Genomic DNA, 24,481 nt, shown 5'->3' on the forward strand with positions numbered 1-24,481 from the left:
TTTGGCCTTGGTCTTTCTAGTTCGTGAGAGTGCATGTTTGCTTAAAAAGGCAAGTTGCAAATCTTTTTTGCAATAAAACAGAACAAATTGTATGAACCGCGTAAATCACTCAAAAATCACTGAAATTATTACTTCTTGTTCAATTACCATGATTACGAATAGTATCAGTATTGCGCGTTTCCCTACTACATTATACAATATTGTGACTAAATCGGTTCAGGGTAAATACAATAGGTATGATTTAAACATACTGTCTTTTGCGTCATATGAGGTTTTTACTCGTTGTAGTAGGTTTAGTGTATATTTTGGAAATGGTACAGATCACCAGTTTCACCGTTGGACCTGAACTTGAAACACAACAAAATCCTTTGTACTCTGTTCATGCATCTTCTCTGATTCATGTGTGTGTGGTATTCTTTGGAGCGGAAGATTCAATCAATGACATTTTGCTATCCGTATACCGTATCATATATGTAAGACATTGGCAGCCATACGAGGAAAACAGGAACATTAGTTACGACAAGGGTCGTAAAGTAGGTAAGATTTTCATTAATCTATCTTTGATCTCCAAAATGAGTGATATTTAGCCATTATATGAGGCCACTATGAATTATTGAATTGCTTAGAAACAGTGATTCATTACACTGCACCTATATACATCATGGCAGTCAGATGTATCGGTATCGATACACCTTTGCATAGTTATTATCTGATGCGCAAGAGGCGAGAGAAAATTATGATTTTATTGCTAAAATGGGCCTCAGGTCAAAAACAGAGTATATGTATGCACAATTATTGTACTGTATCAGCACATATATGGCACTAACAAAGGTGCCAAAATCCGAATTTGGATAATTTTTACGATCCTCCAGATGAGCAAATCACTGAATGGGCCTTTAAGCAGTTATGTAATTATACACAAGGTTGGTCAAGATCGTTTTGACTGTACAGTTTCATACATTGACGTGAGCTTCCTGCAGGACCATGTCAAGTCACTCAATATATTCCCGGAAATTGCCCCACTCATAGATTGCCGTAACTATCATGCAAATCATGTTAAAATTGCAATATTTGACAGAGATAGAGTACCTATTAATCATTATAGGCTATCGAGCTATTTCAACAGCACCCATATTTAGTAGAAAAAACTTTAACACGATTTGCACAATTGTAATGCATATTAATTGAAATGTCTGTAACTATCAACTCTACCGGGACATCTCTTAAATTTACAAGTGAAATCCATTGGGTGACTTGTCATGGTCCCGCAGGAAGCTCATGTCAATGTATGAAACTGTACAGTCACAACGACCTTGACCGAGTGGGTACTGACTCAATGTATTCACAGAATGTGAATATAATAATTATATAATATTGAATGAATTTGAGTGTGATACAAGAATATATTGCAAGAGATAGAAAAATATTGCACGAGTCGAATACGAGTGCAATATTTTTCTATCGAGTGCAATATATTCTTGTTCAATATGCAATAGGCTGTGTTTTATCAAAATCATTTGAAGGTTTGTGTTTTTATTTTATACTGCGTATTCATAAAGTGTAGTATAATATTATATACAAATTGACCATCTGTCAACTGGTAGATATAATTGATGTTTTTTTTTTTCAAATTAAGGTTACTCTTGCTTTGATGCCTTGCGGGGCGGCCCTCTATTGGGTCCCACCTGCAGTGTTTAGTCGTCGTATGGGAGTCGCCTGCATGTCGGGTTGTTTAAAGTCATGGAAACGTTTTAAAGCGTTTTGTATGAAAACACACTACAACAATATTTTTAAAATGTTTTCAAAATGTTATTGTAAAATATTTTTACGAGAAGAAAGGGAATACAATAAAAAAAGAACCATGAGTCGTCCCAGCAAACACAAAAACGTTTTAAAAACATTTTAAATAAGTTATATTTTGGGTTTTGGTTTAGGTAAAAACGTTTTAATAACATTAAAATGTCGGGTTATACAAAGGTCATGATAACGTTTGTATGAAAACACACTACAACAATATTTTAAATGTTTAAAAAAATGTTATTGTAAACTATTTTTGCAAACATTTTTGCCAAATATTGTGTCAATACTTAAATAGCATTATGTTAAAATATTTGAACCCAGCAAACACAGAAATGTTCTTAAAATGCTTTTTTTTTCAAAACCTTTTAATAAAATTTAAATGTCGGGTTATATAAAGGTCATGAAAACGTTTTTAAAACGTTATTGAAAATATTTTGGGCAAACATTTTTCGCAAAATATTTTTTCAACTCCAAAATAACATTCTGTTTAGAATGTTTTGTATCAAGTTTTCAAGAATGTTTTTTGAATGTTATTAAAACGTTTTTATACCCTTTATACAAACCGACATTTAAATGTTTTCTGTAAAACATTTTTGTTTGCTGAGTAGTAGATTATCAAAAAATGTTTTTTAAGGTTATGAAAACGTTTAATACTCTTAATATACCCTTTATATAACCCGACATTTAAACGTTTTCTGACAACCTTTTATAACCTTTTGCGAATGATGTCGAAAACGTTTTGTGTTTGCTGGGGTACACCTAACAATTAAAAGAAAAATCATAGTAATTTTGTGTCCCTATTTTTAGGGTTACCCATATCTCCAATGCTTAAGCAATAAAATATACGTCGCTTATACGTCTTAAAATAATGTCACACTTTAATACACCTAGTAAATAGAAAATATAAACTTGACCATTCCCATGACTTAGACAACAATTATGCCTACTGTTTACCAACGCGTGGTTCGATGTCGACATTTCGACCGTCATATTAAGGTTGGCACAACAACGTTGGTCCAACCTCGGCGTATCGACCATCATTTTAAGGGTAGCAAGCTACGTTGGCCCGATGTTGGCATGCCGATCATCATTTAAAGTTGGCACAACAACGTTGGCTCAACGTCGGCATGCTGCTCGTTATTTTAACGTTGTCTGGCCAGGTTGGTTTGACTTTTGTATACCAACCATAATTTAAGGTTGGCACAACAACGTTGGCCCAACGTTGACCTGACTTTCCCATACCAACCAAGGTTGGCACAACAACGTTGGTCCAATATTGGCATGGCGTCGCCTTACCGACCGTTACCACGGCGACCATCGCTATCTGTGTTGCAAAATTCCATAAATATTGGATTAGTATTTCTTTTCCCATATAATGTTAGCTTTTACTGTCAGATTATGTCCCCTTTTATTTCTGAACCGAACAACTAAGGTAAAGCAAATAAAAGACAATAATTTGGAATTTACTACCAGCATTGAGGTCGCCAATGCACATCACTCCGTCCGTCGGTCGTGCAACGGCACTATCCTTTGATGTGTGTATCACCGTCCTGCACGCCATGTACGTACTATGTTATTGGACATCGCGTACACGTTCGAGTAATATTTCCATCGTAATAATAAAACGACGGTTCCTCTGGTATGAACGTTTGGACAGTATTTATTTTGGGACATTGGAGCACATCAGACATATCGAATTGCATTCTGAATACGGAGAATGTCTTTCTGATATCAAATAATTTTGATTTTTTGAAATTCGCAATTTAATACACATTTTATGGCAAATCATTAAAAATTGATATTTTTGATATTTAACAGTACTCGTAGTAAACTTTATAAATCTGATGATTTATACTTAAAGAGTATGTAGGGGGAATAAAAAGCCGACGATCAATTGAAAATTTTGACCTTTCGTATTGAAGATATGGATTTTTCTTTCCAAAACACCAAAATAAATTAGGTCTTTTTTGGGAAAAAAATCCATATCTTCAATATGAAATGTCAAAATTTTCAATTGACCGTCGGCTTTTCCTCCCAGCTACATACACTTTAAGAATATATCATTAGATTTATATAATTTACTTCGAGGACTGTTTTATATCAAAAATTTGAAAAATATCAAATTTTTATAATTTGTCATAAAATTTGTATTATATTGTGATTTTCAAAAAATGAAAATTATTTGATATCAGAAAGACATGCTTCTTAATCAGAAGGCAATTCGATAGGTCTGAGGTGCTCTCATGTCCCACAAAAAATACTGTCGAAACGCAATAAATGCTCATTCTAGATCCCTTAACGTAATGATAAAGTACATTATAGTAGTGTAAAAACAGAATTTTGAACATTATTAAGGGCGTCCTCCCCAGCAAATGGCTTTAAAATATCGATGCTTCTTTTTGATTAAATAAATCACTTTAATGGGAAAATGTTGTCAAAAACAAATTGAAGCACAAAACGCCTATATAGAAAAATGCAACTTTTTTGGCAGAAAATATCATAAATGGCTGCATTTCTCAACGAAGATGATAAAAAGTAAAACCCGCTCACTTGATGCATAACAACTCAGTCTATGTTCAAACTTTAAAACAAGAAAATTGATTAATTTTTTGGAACCCTTTAATACGGTATTACATGTGATTGTAAAGCAGTATTCAGACTTTTTATTGTACGTAAAATATTGTATGTAACATATCTACGTTATTTAATCTATTGCCATTCTATTTCCAGTAATGTTTAAGTTCTAACGAATGTTTGATGACGTAAAATCGATAATATATTTCTACTAGATATTATATGTATTACTAGATATTACATGTCATGGGATTACCATGAGTGAGGCTACCCGACTTGCCCAGGAAAGAAAGTTACATTTCCCCACGACGCTATGAAAGGCAAAAGTGGTGGATTAAAGTAAAGTAAGTATTATATGTAACATATTATCGATTTTTCGTCATCAAACATTCGTTAGAACTTAAACATTACTGGAAATAGAATGGCAATAGATTAAATAACGTAGATATGTTACATACAATATTGTACGTTTAATACTCGGAGTCTGTGGAGCGCTTAAGAGGTAGCAAGTTAAAAGCTTAACTCATCCAGATCATTTTTGTTATGTTTTTTTCAGAGTACTGATGAGCATTAAGTAAACTGTGGTAGTGCAACAGCTCGGAAGATTTGTCGCAACAATTACCTTCACGATGGAGGGTTTTCAAGACCACAAGCTGAAAAACAATATTCTGGTGGAGAACACAGAGCTTGATCCAGACAAAATGCTGACCGGTACCGCCGCAACCAACAAAGTATGAGATGTTTTCATTAGCACAATGGGCGACTGCAGATCCGTCGGATAACGCTTTTTTAATGGGAAATGAACTTTGCTGATTGGATGATGTCACGATGAGGTTAGCATTCCGTATTGAAAAGCGTGTTCCGATGGATCTGCACTCGACAGGCCTCTTAGGGAATAAATCGAAAGATCGATAAAAATTTCGATTACGTTTGTAAACAATACCGTAGATGTCTGATTTAAGACATGCCATCACGATATGCTAAATAGGGTCAGAGGTTACGGCGGTTAGGGTTAAGGTTAGATTTAGGGTTAGGGTAACGGTTAGTAACCGCTGGCCCTAATTATTATATCGTGTTGGTTTGTCTTAAACGGTCTGACATATCAGGGGCCTATTTCACTAACGTAAAATTTGGCGATCATCGCTAAAGCCGTTCATCGCTAAATATCCATCGCGGCGGCGATAGCGATGACTTTTACCTTTCACAAAAGTCATCGCGAAGTTTTGCGATTGCGATGACAAAAAATTTTGATGAACGAGGCTATCGCTAACAACAAACCAAGATGGCGGACAGTCAACCGGAGGTTATTGCGGTAACCGGCAGCGAAATAAAGCAAAATAAGGTAGGAAATGAAGCTTTAAAGTATTTGTTTTTATTGTAAAAAGCAGGCACGAAAGGGGTGGAACTAGGGAATTCGTTTGCAAAGGTTAAATTAAGTAGTTTCTTGTAGTGTGAGCTTAATTCATGTATGTCCAAGTCAAGTGGCAATCGTGTCAATACAGTTTTACACGCAATCCAATGCATGAATTAGTTCCAGTAACTGTAACTCAGTAATCTTGATTACATTCATGCATTATGACATTATCAAAATCAAAATCATGTCGATGCTGCTCTGGCACATCCCAAGGTGTAAATTTGTGAACACGCCACCATGTGTTGACTAATTTGACCTTTGACTTGAAGGCTCTGACCTCCCTTCTCTCGACAACTTTCTACTTGAAATATAACGGGACGAAAAAGTGCTCCTGAAATAATTGCTTTTACAAGAAAACAAAAAATGCAGTGAAGTTTCTACAACAGCGTATGGAAAGCTTAAAGTTTAAAGCTACATATTAGACATGATGTAGCACTGCTATTCAAAAGTATCTCATTTTGGAAAATGGATCTCATTTTGTAATCATCTCAAATTGAACAGAATTGAGAAGCAATTTGAGATCCAATATGAGATCCAATTTGAGTGTCAAATTGAGATATAATCCACCCAATTAGTTTTATTGTGTGCTAACTATTATAGTTGGTGAAGTATGGTACATGGAACCAGATGTACCCAGGGTCTGGACTTCTCATGGTCAAGTTTATTAGGTTTAATTGCTGTTCATGGTCTTTTGTAAACAACCAATTCATGCCTCTTGTTTTGTGTCCTCAAACAAGGTCAACCCTCTGATGTTGTCGGCCACTGGACATGTTCATCTTTGATGTTGATGATTGCGTTGGTAACCCGATGAACAATCCTGCAAGCACTTGCCTCGGACACTCCATGATGTTCAGATGTGGTGGTGTAGAAGCACCCTGTGGCATAAAACCTCAGGGCGACGAAGATCTGCGTTGTTGCATCAATGGAGTGACTCCTGGATGTTGCGGGTCGAAGCTGTGGCTCTAGCAAATCGATGACATGCATAACACCCCGTCGTGTAAATCTGTAATATTTGTGCATTTTCTTGTCATGATAACTATCCAATGGATTCGTTCTGTCCCTGAAAACCCTCTCCCTCCGTAAAGCCCTTGCATTGTTAATATAAAGTAGATGAGCCGCCATTAAAACGAAAAAATCCTCCGACTTAGAGCAAGATAACGGATTGTAAACAAAAGCTAAAAAATAAAATGGCGCGAAATTTAACATGTGATACACTTAGCGATCAATTTACCTACCTTTGCGATTACCCAACGACTACAAAGTAGTCATCGCAAACAATCCATCGCTATTTCAAACTTTGCGATGACAAAAATCATCGCAAAGTGTTAGTGAAACCAATTTGTAAAATCGCTCGCTAAATTGCGACGGATTTGTGGTTTAGCGATCAATTTGGGTCTTAGCGATGATCGCAAGACGTTAGTGAAATAGGCCCCTGAAGTGTGAGGTTTTCATCTTCAAACTGTTTGTTTTTTAAATCTAAAAACGAGCGTTGAATAACCGCTTGCACAATGTGCCTGTTACATTGTGTGTTTCATTGATTGGCCCGTGGTGCTTGTGTGCAATACAACGATGCCTTCCCATTGAAAATCGTTGAAATTGCAACTTTTGATTTTGGGGTTTGAGGCTTTGGAAGCGCATATCTTGGTCAATTCTTGTTCGATTTTCACGAACAGGATGTCAAATGAGAAAGCAATGTCCAATTAACAAAATGTAAATTTCAGAATAATCCAAAATTATCTGGTTGTTGAACAGCAAGGATGACTATAACTGACGAATTTCTTTTTGTGCCTGGTGTAGTTATGAAACTTAAACCGATTAAATTCAAAGGTTACAACCCCATTCATTCATGAACTTCTTTATTGTTCTGGCTGTGTATATCTTATGGTAACACTTTATTATAATCCATATGAAAATATCCGCCATTAGTATACCTATAATGTTTGCAGATCCATATTTTCTACATGTAAGGTTAGCAACTATTTTAAACTATTGCGATTTGATAGTTCACATCATCTTGCGAATGGTAGTGAGCTTTGGCAAAAAGTGCATTGATCATTTCATAGTGAGCGTGGAGAAGAATTCAAATATCACATATATACTTCTGTAGGTCCTGTGGTTCTTGAGTTATGTTGTAAAGAAGGCTGAAACAACTCTTTTGTAAAACGTACATAACTCATTAACAACAATAAATCAAACAAGTTTTCAAAGTATATGATTTCAGAATGAACTTTTGCAAAACATCAAAGTGTTATTTTTCAATAATATATTGAAAAAGGAAAATCGAAAAACTGCTAAATAGGGTCAAAGGTTACGGCGGTTAGGGTTAGTGTTAGGGGTTAGGGTTAGATTTAGGGTTAGGGTAACGGTTAGTAACCACTAGCCCTAATTATTATATCGTGTTGGTTTGTCTTAAACGGTCTGACATATCTGAAACGGTCTGACATGTCTGACATCTTCAAACTGTTTGTTTTTTACAATCGCAAATTTTCAATTTGCGAGTGTTCTGTTTTTGGTCAGTTCTTCTTTATGTCAGGCGGATTTATCCGCCTGATATACTGTGGAGCTCCTAAATCTTCTTTCTTCTTTAGTAGAACCAAAAATTGCTACTAGTGCCAGACGCTTGGACCAATTTTGACCAAACTTGGCCACAAGAAGCACTGACCCAAGCTTAATATAACCTCTACACAGATAGGGATCAAAGGTCATGTAAGGGTTATTAGGGGTCATTTTGTGAAAATCTTAAAAATGCTACTTCTCCTTTAAATGACATGCTATGACCACCAAACATGGTCAGCAAGAACCGTTGGCCCAAGCTTCAAATAAGTTGTACCACAGATTGGGGTCAAAGTTCATGTAAGGCTTAATAGGGTCATTTTGTGAAAATATTTGCGTGAAATGTAATGAAGCAGCTATCATTAGAGGCAGCAATTTGGCAGATACCTTGTGCAGGGAAACAGCTATTTGATAACAAGAGATAAGCATATAGTTTCGTTGCATGCTTGGGCATGTCTACTGGTGTGGTTTGAAGTTTCCAGGAAAATTAACAGTAAATATTGTGCTGCTATTTTGATAATAAGCGATAAGAGTTGTTAGGTTTGGAAATGATGCTATCCCATGATGCATTTATGAAAATACACACTAAAGGTATGTGATAAATGCTATATACATGTAGTTGCTTGTGCGGTGGGGATGGTGGTCAAATTATATTCCTTCCCATGATGCATTTATGAAAATCAACACATACACACTAAGGCTATATGGTAACTGCTATATAGCAATAATGGTGAATACCAGTACTCGGGTGGGTGGGGGGGGTGGCGGGCAAATTTTGAAATATGTCCGATTGGGCTAAAATTTATATATAATAATCATAAGGGGATCATGAAACATCAGCTATGGTCATCCAAGGTTAAATGTTACAGCTGCTCCGATGGGGCAGTAACTCTGGGAAAATGATCCCTGACACTTGGGGAGTATGAAACCGCAAAAGTCATGTGACGTCAAAGGTCAGGTCAAATTTAAAGTTGCTCCGATAGTGCTGTAACTTCGGAAAAGTGATCCCTGACAATTGGGGAGTATGAAACCACAAAGGTCATTGAGGTCAAAGGTCAGGTCAAATTTAAAGTTGCTCCGATCGGGCTGTAACTTCGGGAAAATGATCCCTGACAATTGGGGAGTATGAAACCACAAAGGTCATGCGAGGTCAAAGGTCAGGTCAAATTTAAAGTTGCTCCGATCGGGCTGTAACTTGGAAAAAATGATCCCTGACAATTGGGGAGTATAAAACCGCAAAGGTCGTGTGAGGTCAAAGGTCAGGTCAAATTTTAAGTTGCTTCGATTGGGCTGTAACTCTGGGTAAATGATCCCTGACACTTGAGGAGTATAATACCGCAAAGGTCAACTGAGATCAAAGGTCAGGTCAAATTTAAAGTTGCTCCGATTGGCCTGTAACTCAGGGAAACCAATCTCTGACACTTCATGAGTATAAAACTAAAAAGGTCATGCGAGGTCAAAGGTCAGGTCAAATTTAAAGTTGCTCCGATCGGGCTGTAACTGGGGGAAAATGATCCCCGACACTTGGGGAGTATGAAACTAAAAGGTCATCTGAGGTCAAAGGTCAGGTCAAATTAAATATTGCTCCGATCAGGCTTTAAAAACTTGCGGAAATGATCCCTGACACTTGGGGAGTATAAAACCGTAAAGGTCATCCAAGGTTACAGGACAGGAAAGGTCAAATGTTAAAATAGGCCCGATTGGGCTTAAATGTGATGCAAATTACCCTTGATTTGAGAGAGCATGAGTAGTCAACTCACGTTTACCCAAGGTCAAAGGTCAAATGAGGTCAATCAGAAGTCATCGCCTGACATTCGTGGCTCGTGAGCCACAGTAGCTCTAGTTCTTTCTTTCTTTCTTTCTTTCTTCTGTCAAACTTTTAACGAGCCATCGTAGCCATATGATTTAAGCCAATGTGACCATATTTGGTCACAAGGACCATTGGGTGGGGGCACAAATGTTACATAACCAACTCGGGGTCAAAGGTCATTCAAAGGTCATTATGGCAAAAATGTGATTTTCTCTAAAAATGCTTCTTCTTCCACGAATTACATAATACAATGACGTCACTTGCATACCTGCATCGCCTTTAGCCAGTGTCTAAAAGTTGTACAAAGAATTGGGGTCAAAGGTCAATAAGGGGGTAAAATCTTACAATTGATTTATCTCGACATCCATAAGGGGTATAGGGCTCAAACTCGGTGACAACAAATCTCATGACCAGGGGAACATTTTACAGGGGTCAGGTCAAAGGTCATGCAGAGGTCAAATTTTAGAAATGCATTTTCTGTACATCTGTAAGGGGTATGGGACTCACACTCTGTGACAACAAACTTGATTACCAGGGGAATATATTAGAACACTTTGCAGGGGTCAGGTTAAAGGTTATCTGGGGTCAAATTTTAGAAATGCATTTTTTGGACATCTGTAAGGGGTACGAGGCTCAAAACTCAGTGATAACAGATCTCATGACCAGGGGAACATTTTGCAGGGGTCAGGTCAAAGGTCATGCAGAGGTCAAATTTTAGAAATGCATTTTTTGGACATCTGTAAGGGGTACGAGGCTCAATGTTGATGACAACAAACCTCGTGACCTGGGAAACATTAAGGTCAAAGGTCAGGTCAAAAGGTTATTAAAGGGTTACATGCCTGGCGATTGTCTGCGCTCTGTGAGCGCAAATTATCTCTAGTTAAATCTCGAAACGAGCGTTGTATAACCGCTTGCACAATGTTAACGATTCAATTGTGCCTGTTACACTGTGCTTTATTGATTGGCACGTGGTGCTTGTGTGTAATACAACGATGCCTTCCCATTGAAAATCGTTGAAATTGCAATTTTTGATTTTGGGGTTTGAGGCTTTGGACGCGCATATCTTGGTCAATTCTTGTTCGGAATAATCCAAAATTATCTGGTTGTTGAACAGCAAGGATGACTATAACTGACGAGTTTCTTTTTGTGCCTGGTGTAGTTATGAAACTTAAACCGATGAAATTCAAAGGTTGCAACCCTATTGATTCATGAACTTCTTTATTGTTCTGGCTGTGTATATCTCACGGTAACACTATATTATAATCCAAATGAAAATACCCGCCATTAGTATACCTATAATGTTTGCAGATCCATATTTTCTACATTTAAGGTTAGCAACTATTTTAAACTGTTGCGATTTGGTAGTTCACAGCATCTGGCGAATTGTAGTGAGCTTTGGCAAAACGTACATTGATCATTTCATAGCGAGATTCAAATATCACAGATATACTTCTGTAGGTCCTGTGGATCTTAAGTTATGTTGTAAATAAGACGGAAACAATGTACATAACTCATTAACAACAATAAATCAAGCAAGTTTTCAAAGTATATGATTTGTAGAATGAACTTTTGCAAAACATCAAAGTGTTATTTTTTCAATACTATATTGAAAAAGGAAAATCGAATTTGTTTGCTGCTTGGACCAACAATACATTGTATAGCCTTAAACCGATGAAATTCAAAGGTTGCAACCCTATTGATTCATGAACTTCTTTATTGTTCTGGCTGTGTAGGCCTATATCTCATGGTAACACTTTATTATAATCCATATGAAAATACCCGCCATTAGTATACATAATTTCCAAAGATTATGTTCTGTGGAAGGGGACTACCCAAGAAACGAAGCAAGTTTTCTTTGGAGGATGTCATTGATTTTTGGTTTATGCTTACTTGAGTGAAATAGGGTTTTCATCTAAGCTCTTTAAGGGTGATTTTAAAGTTTATTAAATCATATTTATTAATCAAAATGAAGAGTTCTTTCAATGATTCCGCTTTATATTTTTTCCAAGGTGCAAGATATTCAGCTCGGTGTCTGTGACCAAGTGACCGCACAACTCGGCTGTAAACCCAAAACAGGCGATCACGAACAGGATGGGTACTCCGCTGCCCATGTAAAGTATTGGGACACAAATGTGAACTTAGGTGCTCCGGCTTCGGCAAGTATCAAGAAACAGCAGGTACTGAAGATTTTGTTTCAATTACTAGTATTAACGTAGGGGGGGGGGGGGGGAGGTATTCAACCCCTCCCAAGATTTTTTATCCGTCATAAAAAAAAACCGTGCGTGTGACGCCCAAAACGACCTAAGCTAATTGTAGAGCCATCCTTTGCGCTCATTTTAGTGATAAAATTTTGACACAAGCACTTACCATGCTTTTCATTTCGCTCTTGTGAAATTAAAGTGTTGCAGACTTTTGTCTTGTTAGTTAGGTTGAAATAGTCATTTCCTTTTATAGTAAGTTCGGTGAAAATCGCATGTTATGTTTTAGAAAATCAATTTTGCCTATACTTTTGTACATAGTAATAATTTTCAAATTTGCATGGACGCGCTCACATTATGACGTCATAGCGCCATTATGTGGGGAATGTTTGCACTTATTGTGGTATCACTGGATAGAGGAAACCCGTAGCTATACATTGTCAAATATAATGGTATATGACCTTTATAATTGCAAATGGGGGGGTTGCAACCACCCATTCGATTCGTAGTCCTTATCACAAAATATGGCGCAGTAGTTCTAGGGCTAAGGTTAATAAAGTATATTAATATATTTTTAAATTTCCAAACAGTTTTGAACATGATAATATACCATTAATTCCACGTCAATTATATTATATCACATGGATTTAGAAATATAATTGAAGATTAATGCCAAATTCAAAATGGCTGCCAAAAATAAATGACATCATAAAAATTATTTAGTATTTTACTATTGTTGCATACCCCGGTATTATGAGGTATGTGCAATAAGTCAATCATTTTCCAATTCAAATTCTGAATACATAGAATTGATAGAAATGATGATATTTTCAATTCAATAGTTTTGCCGAATTCTTTTTAAAGTATTTTAATTTTTAATTGCCTCTAGTGCATCCAGTCATAGAGTGTAAACCTCTCAATGCTATGAATGCCCTTCCCACCAAGTGTTTTTAAATAGGCTATATAAGGTGATGCTTTGCACCAGTTTTTAATAATGCCGCTTCTGAACCTATAAGTACGGCTGTGTAGATACCACCAGAAACCATAACATCTGTATCTGAGCAATAGATATGGACATTTAAACTATAATTATGAACCTTCGCAACATGAAGTAGTAAACATCTCGTACACATATACAGAAAGTCAATTGATTTTTTTTATATCTTTTTATACAAAAGTGCCAACATCTCTTCTATTCAATAATTTGTTTTACATAGGAGCATAAACCAGAAAAAGAGGTTGGGAGATTTTACGACTCTCTTCAATAAACGTTTCTTTTATCTTGTTTTACTTAGGAGCATAAACCAGAAACACAGCTTGGGAGATTTTATGACTCTCTTCAATACACCCTGTATGCAGCAGGGTTTCCTGAGACTGTAGACCGAACGTCTACACCAAGAAAAAACATTAACAAAGAACAAGTCGTCGTAGCTGTGCTCAGAGCCCCGTATGATAACCCCAGCCTTGTAACGTTGCTGGAATGTATGTTGACTTTACCAAAAAAACCCTCATTGCGCCCTCTTTTTCTCTTGTTTCTGTAAAGTTAACCAAATATATTTTGGTATGTAAGAAACCGTTATTCGGTCGCTTTAATAAACCAAAAGAAATATTTCAATCGGCTTACAACTTTAGGAGATATGCTCTTTTGAAGAAATATACCTGTTTTTCACTCTGTCCACGGAGGAGGTTTGGCTACTTCAACGAATGAAAAGGAGTACACGTACCATTTAGGGAATGGGCTTTACCGGTGGGTCTCTGGGCTATGGATTGTGTTAAGTCATTAACTTGTCAGCAAAATGGATGTGGGATGGAACTTCTCTTGCTATACCTGCAATTAAACTTGCTATACCTGCAATTAAACTTACTTAAATTTTCTTGGTTATTTATGCCTTTTTGTTTTATTATATGTTTCTTACTTTTGCTTTCTTTTTATTTACAACATATCATTTTTTCTTTTTGGGGTAAAGGTAGCCTGAAAAGGGCTGTTTGGTATGTCCTTTGTTCTTCTGAAGTGAGTTTACTATGCAGCTTTGCCCTCTACATGGTTGCCTCCTTGACGAATACAGGTTTCAGTCCTGGTCCTCACTGCACCAATTGCATAGCGTACCCTCCTTGTGAGCCGTCTACTTGCGAATGCAGCAATAATACGGTTGCGAAGATGTTGGAGGCTAGCTGGTGATCCTCGCTCATAGTGAATGCGTTCCAAAGCCTAATGCTATTATCTATCCATGTCATTAACCGCGTGTTTCGTTTTAATCTTTGATGTAGCCAAACCTCATCCGTGGACAGGGTGAAAAACAGGTACATTTCTTAAAGAGGGCATATCTTCAAAAATTGTGAGCCGATTGAAATAATTGTTTTGGTTTAATAAAGCTAACGATTAATGGTTTCTTTACATACCAAAATACATTTGATCAACTTTTCAAAAATAGGAGAAAAAGACGGCACAATGAGGGTTCTGTTTTTATTTATTGGGACACCATGTATTAACATCCCCCTCTTGACACTTTATGTCAATCTCTTGACATGTCCTATTTACAGATCCCGTAGTGTATATAAGGTGCATCATCTTGTTTATTTAGTTACTCTGAAGATGGCACTCGGAGTTCCGAAAGCTCAGCCCTCTGAAAAGGACTTCTATAGGGAAAGAATAATCTTACTCATGTTTACCGACCTAGAGTACCAAGTAATCGTACTTAGATTCTATAGCCTGCGCATGACTCGCAGTCTGATCATTATCTACACTATTAGCTGTATCAGACAGAAAAAGCCTGGATCTACTAGCATCATTAGCAAAGTAGACTCGGCCTGGTATTAACAGGCTGATCCGTGTCTACGCTGTAATAATTAGTCCTAATTGTTGTATCCTACAGGTGGTCAACAGGTATCTGACAGCATGCATCTAATCTTCTCCAAGTCCTGGAGATCCAAGGAGCCCTCCAGTGACCACCCAGGTCTGTACAGCGTGTATGTGCACAAGGCCATCACGTTCCACAAGGGCGGTATCACGTACCTTGACGAGTTCTCGCCACCCAGACGTGTGACCTACCTGGTGAGCCTTTACGCCAAGGCCATCACCCCGGGTCTGGCGGACTGGGGCCCTGACATGGTAAGGCTATACGTTGAATTTGGAAGTGTGATAGCTGTTGGTATTATTCAGGTCTAGAATTGGACATTATATATAGTGTTTCGTTAGAAAAGTTTAGAAAAGTTAATAAATGATCACATCAAAGAACCGTGAATTGGTATTAATCACTTCTCTCAGTTAAATATAGGGATGAATTGGCCAAATTGGTGGACTATTTTTCCTCGTAGCTTGCGCTTTAAGAATTTGGTGAGAAAAATTTAAATGTGCATCATTGTTTCCTTTCAGCGGAACCTAGACTGCCAGATGAGCAGCCCGCTACCACTAGTTCAAGTGATAGACGACAAACTCTGGAGTCGATACCTCATATCCAAAGTCGGGGTTGCCGTCCCTGAGACACTGGCTTTTAAGTTCGAAGTCAAACGAAAGGTAGGTCCAAATAAGCCTAAATGAAAGTACACAGTCTAATTACAATGAAATCCATTGTTGTAAGGTAGGCCTATTTACTGTATCATTGTAGGTCTGACAGCAGTTAAAATAAAAAATGTGATATTCCAAGTTCATATCCATTTTGATATTTTGGAATTGATGATATATTTCTTGAAAGCGTTTACGCACTATCGTTGATCTGATTATCATAATTTTCGATATCTCATACACACTATAAATGTCGCGTGCCGAAATCCCGATATTTTTAACAGTACATGTATGTTAAAAAAACAGCCACATTAGTTCGATCATATCCCTGGTTCGATCAATCGTGGCTCCCCCGCTAGTTCGCCACTGTTATGTACACATTCTTCAGCACGTGATTGCTTTGGTGGCATAGCCGAACTGCCTGGCTGCAAAAAAAAAAGAAGCAAAAACAAAGACAAAAAAAAAAACAAAAAACACACCTTTAATCAGAGCCAAGAACGAATCCTTGAGGAATAGAAACAGTGAAGGATAGATAAACTTGGAAACGTGGTGCAAAGGTGAACATACTAAGGTCGATCATCTAAATAGAACCAACATCGCCGCCATGTAAGCTAATAAAATTATTCAATCTTTGCAACAACAAAATGGTTGGTCTATGGTGTGGAACGCCGCACAAAAGTCTAACAGAATAACACAGTTAAGACATTTTAATGACACTTGAATACCCTGCATGGTCAAAGAATTCACCATCATTTTCTATCTCTCTTCTTAGGTGCCCAACACTGACGTCATCAAAGTGTGTGTGCTGGGCAAGTGTGTGAAAGCCAAGAAGCATGGTGAAGTTCCGCGCAGCGAAAAATTCCTTGACTCTTCGTGTCGCATCGAGGATCAAGCCAAGATGGCCGCCCAGACGAACGCAGAAAACCCATGCGTGTATACCAAGAAACATATCGAACACGGTGGTATCTGTGAACATGCCATCGCCATGGAGGAGGAGGTCGCTAAGTTCCTGAACAAACCAAGCGTCACTGGCAAGAGAGTGAGTATGTGGTGCTATTATAGGGGTTTCGTAAGGCGTGTTGTTCCATTTAAAATAGTGCTATATCAAGCGATACACACACGGCTGGGTGTCAAAATAATATTCTTATTTTCTATAATAAAAGCAACAACCACACTCAAGGTATATTTCTTATTTCAGATTGTTGTGAAGCCATCAGGATACGAGTACTTCGCCAGTAAAGGTGTAACAATTCACCAGGCCAGTAACCTCGGATCCATCACCAACGCTGTCTACGATCTCCTCGAGAAAATCGAAGGTGCCGACACCGTTCTCGTCGAGACGTTCGTCGAGCCGATTTTACCACGGCCCAACGTCAGTGCGAGCCAGTCCGTGGAGTTGTGGAAGGCTAATGAGGAACTCAGTTTTCGGGTCCGCTCGACCGTTTGCAGAGATTTTGACCGCAAGCCTGTCACAACTTCAGTAACTACATACACATATTGTATAATATTAGAACAAATATATTTGGCTTAAAACATATAATCTTTGACCAATACATAGATGTCTCTATGCATAACTTAAACACTACCCATACTATGAATTCACAAATTAATATGCTTATAAGTATAATTATTATAAACTTGGTATTTGGCATTATTGTATTTACAGCTAGGTGGTTCAGTTGGTTTTTGTTAGTGATATTTGGCAATTTTGTTGTCGTTTCTCATTTTATGGGTGCTTTTTCATATAACTGCCATCAACCCCTGGAAATCCAACGGCGTTTCCCTTGTGTTCTTGACAGGTAAACTGTGGGCTGCTGTCCAAGAATTCACCAAACAACGGAGATAACACTAACCTTCAAGGCCTCGACTCCACCCTACTGGCCTATGGCTTGACCGACCCCGCCGTCAGGCGTAACTTGGACCGTACCATTCGCAAGAAGGGTGAGGACGTGATGAGAATTATCAGCGAGGAAGAACATAAATTGGACGAAGAACAGAGAGGTGGTCGTTTTGGATACACCGATGTTATTGGTACGAATACTGTGAACAATTATTTAATAATGTGAGCGGTGAATTTTATTGTAGTTTTAGTGGCGATCTAAGCCGTTGGCGCTAAATATAAATAAACCACCGCCATTACAATTCTCACAAGTACCAATAAGAAGTAAATTATGACAGAAATACCAAACCACCCGATCCACCAAATAATTATAATCATCAATTAAATATACAGGGTGTAACAAAAATAAATTCTACAATAACATCTTTATTTCAAATTCTATTACCCTCACGACCCATTATTCAATATAATGGTTCGCGTTTATTCATGAGGTTTTCTTTTACATTCTTTGTTTCAGGAGTTGATTTTTTCCTTACGGACGAGGGTGATAAAATCGTTCCTGTTGTCGTGGAAGTGAACAGCCACGACTGCACTATGAACTGTCAGAAAATTGATTTTGTGTCCCACCTGACACAACAGTGCACACCAATCGATGCACAGCTTGTCTACCAGGTGTACCGATCTGATAAAGAGTACGGCAGTGAAACACTGCTAAAACAAGACTCGATCCTCGGCCGCAGTGTCCGGCCATGGGTCCGATCCATGATACAGAGATCCCAGGACCACGTTCTTGACGGGAAACATATCCTTATCATCGGCGCTGGTGGATTTAGCAAGGCGTTGATCTGGCGCGATGCAGCAGCTATGGGTGTGAAGGTGACCCTGGTCGAGTCCAACTCGAACCACTTCGCAAAGGACCAGGTCAGTGATATGTAATATTTGTTTCTTGCTATTGATGACAAACTACAAAGATGGCAGGGTAGATTGCAACCCCTTTATATTTGTCAATTATTAAAAGTATACCGTACTATTATATTAGCAACAATGCAGCAATTTGTGCTTTCAATGTTAGATAGGGGCAGTGAAATATTTATTTATGAGCCTTGGGGTAGGGTCATTAATGTTTGGCCAGCCGAAAACTGGGGGAGGGATCAATTTTTGCAAGACGAGAGGGGGGCAAGCTTAAGAAACGAGTACCGTAACGCTTAAAGATGCACATTTTCCAGCTCGCTGCGCTGACATTATATTTATATCTAGACCATTTAAAGTTTACAAATGGGAATCCAAAAATTTGGCGTGTGCGGGGGGGGCAGCGATTTTGGCATACGAACGATACGATAGTCACTAAAAGTTGCATTCGATCTACACAGGGAATTTTACAGGCCATGCGTGTTCTTCCTTACTAAAACACCAAAGTGCGAATATTTCCAAATATTTAAATTAGCTAAAAATTTAGGACATGTTACAAAACTATATTTCCTAGAATTTCAGAGAGTACAAACAATATAGCCGGTTATTTTGCACACAGTGACGTTAACTAGGCAGTGCCCTATACCTATAACATACACTGATTGTAGAGGTCACGCGTCAATGGTGAGAGCACTATGTATTGTGTATAGGAAAATGAACATTAACTATTTATCGGGCACTATCTCTACAGGTTTACCAATTTATCCACTTGGACGTCGATGATCACACGCAGGATTATGCCCACGCCAAGGATATTGTGAAGATCCTGCGAGACAAAGGGATCACAGTCGATGGCTGTCTTGCATTCTGGAAGGACTGTGGACCGCTGGCCGCACTTTGTGCCGAGCTCTTGAAGACGAACGGTATGGAATAGTGGTCTCGTTAGACTACATGTAATAGGTTTTGAGGTTTTGCCGGTTTACTGATATTTATTTCCATAGCCCTACACCTACAACGTATAAATTAAATAGGTCATATACAATTTTCGGTTCTTTTTTTTTAATTTTAAAAGTATAACGTTTCATTTTAAGGATTCGGAAGGCAACGTTTGCACATTTTCCCCCAAAACACCAAATAAATTTAGTGTCTTTTTAGGGAAAAATATCTTTAATATGAAATTTTTCAATTTTCAATTGATGGTCGGCTTTTCATCCCAGCTACATACACTTTAAGCACATATCATTAGATTTCGAGGACTGCTAAATATCAAATATATATTGATTCAATATTTTGCCATAAAATATATATTATATCTCGAATTTCAAAAAATCAAGTTATTTGCTATCAGAAGGACATTCCTCGTATTCATAATGTAATTCGATATGTATGATGTGCTCTCAGGTGTCACAGAAATACTGTGCAAACGTTGTTATCCGATTCATTAAAGTATATGAAAATAGGCCCATACATTTGGCAAATATCTGACGAATCTATCTGCAATGGTTGAAATTGTGGCTAAAATCACGTTTGTTTAATGATTTTTGATATTTTTGCTGTACTCTCAGGACCCACAAAAAATTCGCTATCCGAGCTAATTAATCTCCAGCAATTTATTATAATTAAAGCTAACTTAATTTACCAACATGAATATCCAGATTTCAGATATAGGTTGAGACATGTTTTCTTGAAATTCACTGAAAATTGCGTGACGAGGCGATATTGTGCGCGTGTGAGAAGCATGGTTTACTATCGCTTGGGTAAATCTGGGCCAATTGCAATTCGATCTTAATCCGTCACACAACGAGCGAGTTTCATGCGAATACGTTTTGTAAACCTGTTCATTTAGACTATGCCCGAATTGAACAGGGTCTCTGTTATTTCATAGCGATAGTAAAAAGTGCTTCTCTTTCCCTCAGAAATACCGATCGTGATGCAATTTTCTGTGAATATCTAGAAAATATGTCTCAACCTAAATCTGAAGGAGAATAATTAAAGAAAACGGGACTTTTGACCATTGTTTTCACCAACGTTTCTAAGCATGTTCAATTCGGCGGGCATAGACACGTCACTTTCTCTTTAATTAGATTTCAGATTTAGGTTGATACATAGTTTTTTAGACATTCAGAGTAAATTGCGTTACGAACATAAAATGTTTAAATGGATACAATGGCTATCTTTCTGATTCCAGGTACAAGCTATTCGGCAGCCTCTATCGCTTATAAGAAGAGCACCACGCAGGCCATCATACGACAACGTGACGCGGACATCCCGCACTGGCAGATTGCCATTCTTTATTGTGCTCCGTCCTGTCCCATCTCTTCGGAGGCTGATATTGACAATGCTTGTAAGACGTGAGTGGTATTGATGTTTCTGTTACTTGTTGGGCGAAATTGGGTTGATTTAAATACCTCTTTATGACATAATAGTATCGCTTGAAATTGCTGTGGTCACTTTTATACTCTGAAACGAGGGGAAACGACAGAGGCCATATTTGATTATGTAATGTTTTACTATTACTCACTACTGATATCTATGACGCTGTAAATGTCAACGCAGGTAGTAATTAAAATGTGTTTAGGCCTATTATAATCAGCATTATTCAACATGAGCGGAGTTGCATCACTTGTAAACTTGTAGTCCCCTGCTCCTCAGCCGAAGGATGATGATGGAGTTGCATCAAAACGTTTTTTTTTTATTTCAAGACATGCCAAGACATAATCAGCTTTTATCAATATGGCAATGCTGACGGGTTCGGCCTATGGATAGCTGTTAACCTCCTTTTTGACGCTGGCTCGTTTCATAATTCCTAACCTATGAGGCAAGAGGGCATTCCATTATCATAAATGTTATGGACTGATGTGATATAATATTAATAATAAATTATGACATGCCACTAATAATGCTAATCGGTCAAAAGTATCTCACCAATTTTCTCAAACCTCTCGAATAGATCAGTATTGTTATATAAACCTTTTGTTGCCTATCGACAGTGTCAAATTCCCAGCGATCTTCAAACATGATTACACTTCCAGCGCCGTTGGTGTGAGAATATGCAAGGATGAGGACGACGTACGAACCGCGTACACTGCTTTCACCAACAATGTCCATACAAACACCGACACTTGCAGCAACACCATACTACTCATGGACTACCTTGACGGCTCCGACCACTATATTGACTGTGTCGTCTTCGAAAGGAGACTGATCGCAGCGTTTATCACGGACAATGGCAGAAATAACAATCCAGCTTATACTGGTATGTGCCATTTGATGATTAAGATTTAGATGAATTTTTGTTAAGCCAAACAAGAGAGGACATTGTTTTAGACCGTAGCGGCTAGCCATTCCTTTTTCAATCACCGTATTTCTGCACAAGTTCTTCCCCCGGGGTTCTACTTTAATACTTACTGTCATTGTATTAACTACTTATGATTGTTTATTACAGATACGATAACCTTGTTGCCTTCAAACCTGCCGTCGGACAAACAGGCCCAGCTGGTGAATGCTGCTTACCAGTGCTGTACTGTGATAGGTATGAGTTTCAGTATTCATCATACTTCTATTGGAAACAAAAAAGTTGAAAATTAACACTTTTCTGCTGTGTCATTCAGTCGAAGTAGCCTTTTGAAGACTGAAAGCATGTTTTACATTGCGAAAACAGTGTTTACACCGTTGTCAGTGTACGTCGGTTACATCTATAAATGCGCTTTTATAAATACGCACGTGACCCATGGACACGACAGACCAGCAAGCGTGACCAAATCCTGATGCATTGACCACTATACAGAAAAGGATAGGAACTTTGTAGATAAATATCATCAAATTTATACTAGCAATACTGACATTTGCTGCAAATAATATATAAATTACGTATTTACATTGTATTGTATCACATTCTAGGTCTGTCTAATGGAGTGTACAATGTTGAAATGAAGATGACTTCCACTGGACCCAAACTGATCGAAATAAACGCCCAAATGGGCAGTTTCTTCATCCGCCACTGGGTGAAACAACTGTACGGCGTAGATCTCATGAAGTGCGCTATGATGATCTCATGCGGCATCAAGCCCTGCGTTCCAATCCTACCCACTGAGGAATCTCTCTTGGGCGTAAACATGATTCCGTCAGAACACGTGTGTGTAATGACAAACAGCAGCCTGCGTATGGTGCTTGATGATCTTCGAGCTAGAGGTGACGTGATTTTTACAATGGTAGAGGATGAAGCTAAACTCGTATACGGAATGAAGAGCAAACACTCTGAAGAGCCGTACGCGAACATCGCTGTTAAGGGGCGTAATGTCGACGAGTGCCGACAGAAACTGAGCGAAGTGTGTGGCAAGCTGAATATTGAAACGAAGAATTATCGAGTATCGGAATTTATGAAATATTTGTAGTGAGGGTATCTTGTTCGGTTTTCACGTTTTTCTATGAATCAAGTCAATTTGAAAATTGAAAGAGTTTTCTTTTGCAATACAATAGAGTGGATGTGATCATTTGATGGTGTATCACTGTATACCATATTTTAAACCAATCTTAAACATTATTATGTTCTTAGAATCTTCCTTCCTATAATTTGAGCAGAGTTTAAGATTCCAATAAAATTTAACACTATTACACTTGGAGTCAACACTTGGGACTCTCAACAATTTTTGACCAAAAATCATTTGTGACCAAAAATCTGGTCTTGATTCTTTATTCAAGCCCGCATCCACCCGAAGTCACGCACTGTATTTTACTGCGTAGTGCTGTGCGCATGTTATGACATTATGGCAGTAACGAACCTGCCTAAAATATCCGTGAATCCGCCGTGAATCCGGTAATCTTCGAGTTAAGAATACCAAATATAGAAAATAATGAGACGTCGATAGCTAAACATGAATATTTATGAGTAGTCATCCAATCACGCATATGAAAATATTTGGCCCACTTTCAGTCAGAAAATATTAAGGGCACTGGTTTGTCGAGCACGATAGTAGTAGTTAGCTATTTTTTTTTAAAATTGTAAATAATAAAATAACAATAATATTAATAAATATTAATATTTCGGTCGTGTTCTTGGAAAATGTCTAGTCAATTAATTAATGCGACGAGTCCCCGGGAAATATCAAACAATTAGGCCATTCTCATTGCCAAAACGGGATTTAGAGTAAGATATAAATTTTAAAATTGAAAACGCGGGCTGTACCCATCAGACGACGAAAAAAAACCCCTGTTCTACGGACGGATGGACCTTTCATGTAGGGTCGCTCGGTCGGGCAAACCTTAGCTCTTGAAACGTCCCATGCAGTACGTGTTTCAATTGGATTTGTACAGAAGAAATGCCAAATCAATTAAAACAGCAGTATTGACAAAGTTGAAGCCCCATCCAAATACATATGTTTAATTTATCTTTTAAGGGGGTACTACACCCCTCTATAAATGTGTGTCTATTTTTGCATTTTTCTCGAAAACTAATAACACAGTGGTAACAAAAGTTATGTATATTATAGGGGCAAGGAATCCAATTACTACACTCGAATTTCAGTGACCCAAGACAAGCGGTTTGTTCTTTATGATCAGAAATAAGGTACCGCTAGGATGTACCTCGTTTCCTATCATATATACTGAACCGCTTGTATTGAGTCACTGAAATTTCAGTATAGTAATTGGATTCCTTGCCCCAATAATATACATAACCTTTGTTGCAAGTGTGTAATTATTTTTTGAGAAAAATGCAAAAATAGTCACAAATTTACCACATGGGTGTAGTACCCCCTTAAGATTGTACAGTTTCATGTAAAATGTATTTTGTGTTTCTCTACTTAAGTAGCGATATTACAGTTCATGTACAATTTTGTGTTTAATACTTGGCTTAACTACTAGCAGGCTATGTTAGCACTTT

The 24,481-nt window shown here is 37.8% G+C and overlaps 1 protein-coding gene across 1 annotated transcript; it reads left to right on the plus strand.

Moving 5' to 3' along the window:
- Window positions 1–336: 336 nt before the first annotated feature.
- Window positions 337–22,994, plus strand: LOC140163248 (carnosine synthase 1-like). The gene is made up of 15 exons (XM_072186646.1): window positions 337–537; window positions 4,931–5,105; window positions 12,161–12,328; window positions 13,645–13,831; window positions 15,223–15,458; window positions 15,723–15,863; window positions 16,624–16,890; window positions 17,050–17,331; window positions 17,651–17,882; window positions 18,209–18,612; window positions 19,352–19,523; window positions 20,789–20,951; window positions 21,591–21,856; window positions 22,046–22,132; window positions 22,501–22,994. The coding sequence occupies exons 2-15, from the start codon at window positions 5,004–5,006 to the stop codon at window positions 22,992–22,994; spliced, it is 3,201 nt and encodes a 1,066-aa protein (XP_072042747.1). The 5' UTR covers window positions 337–537; window positions 4,931–5,003.
- The last annotated feature ends 1,487 nt before the right edge of the window (window positions 22,995–24,481 follow it).

This window comes from Amphiura filiformis, chromosome 10, assembly GCF_039555335.1.
Source record: "Amphiura filiformis chromosome 10, Afil_fr2py, whole genome shotgun sequence".
Lineage (NCBI taxonomy): Eukaryota > Metazoa > Echinodermata > Ophiuroidea > Amphilepidida > Amphiuridae > Amphiura > Amphiura filiformis.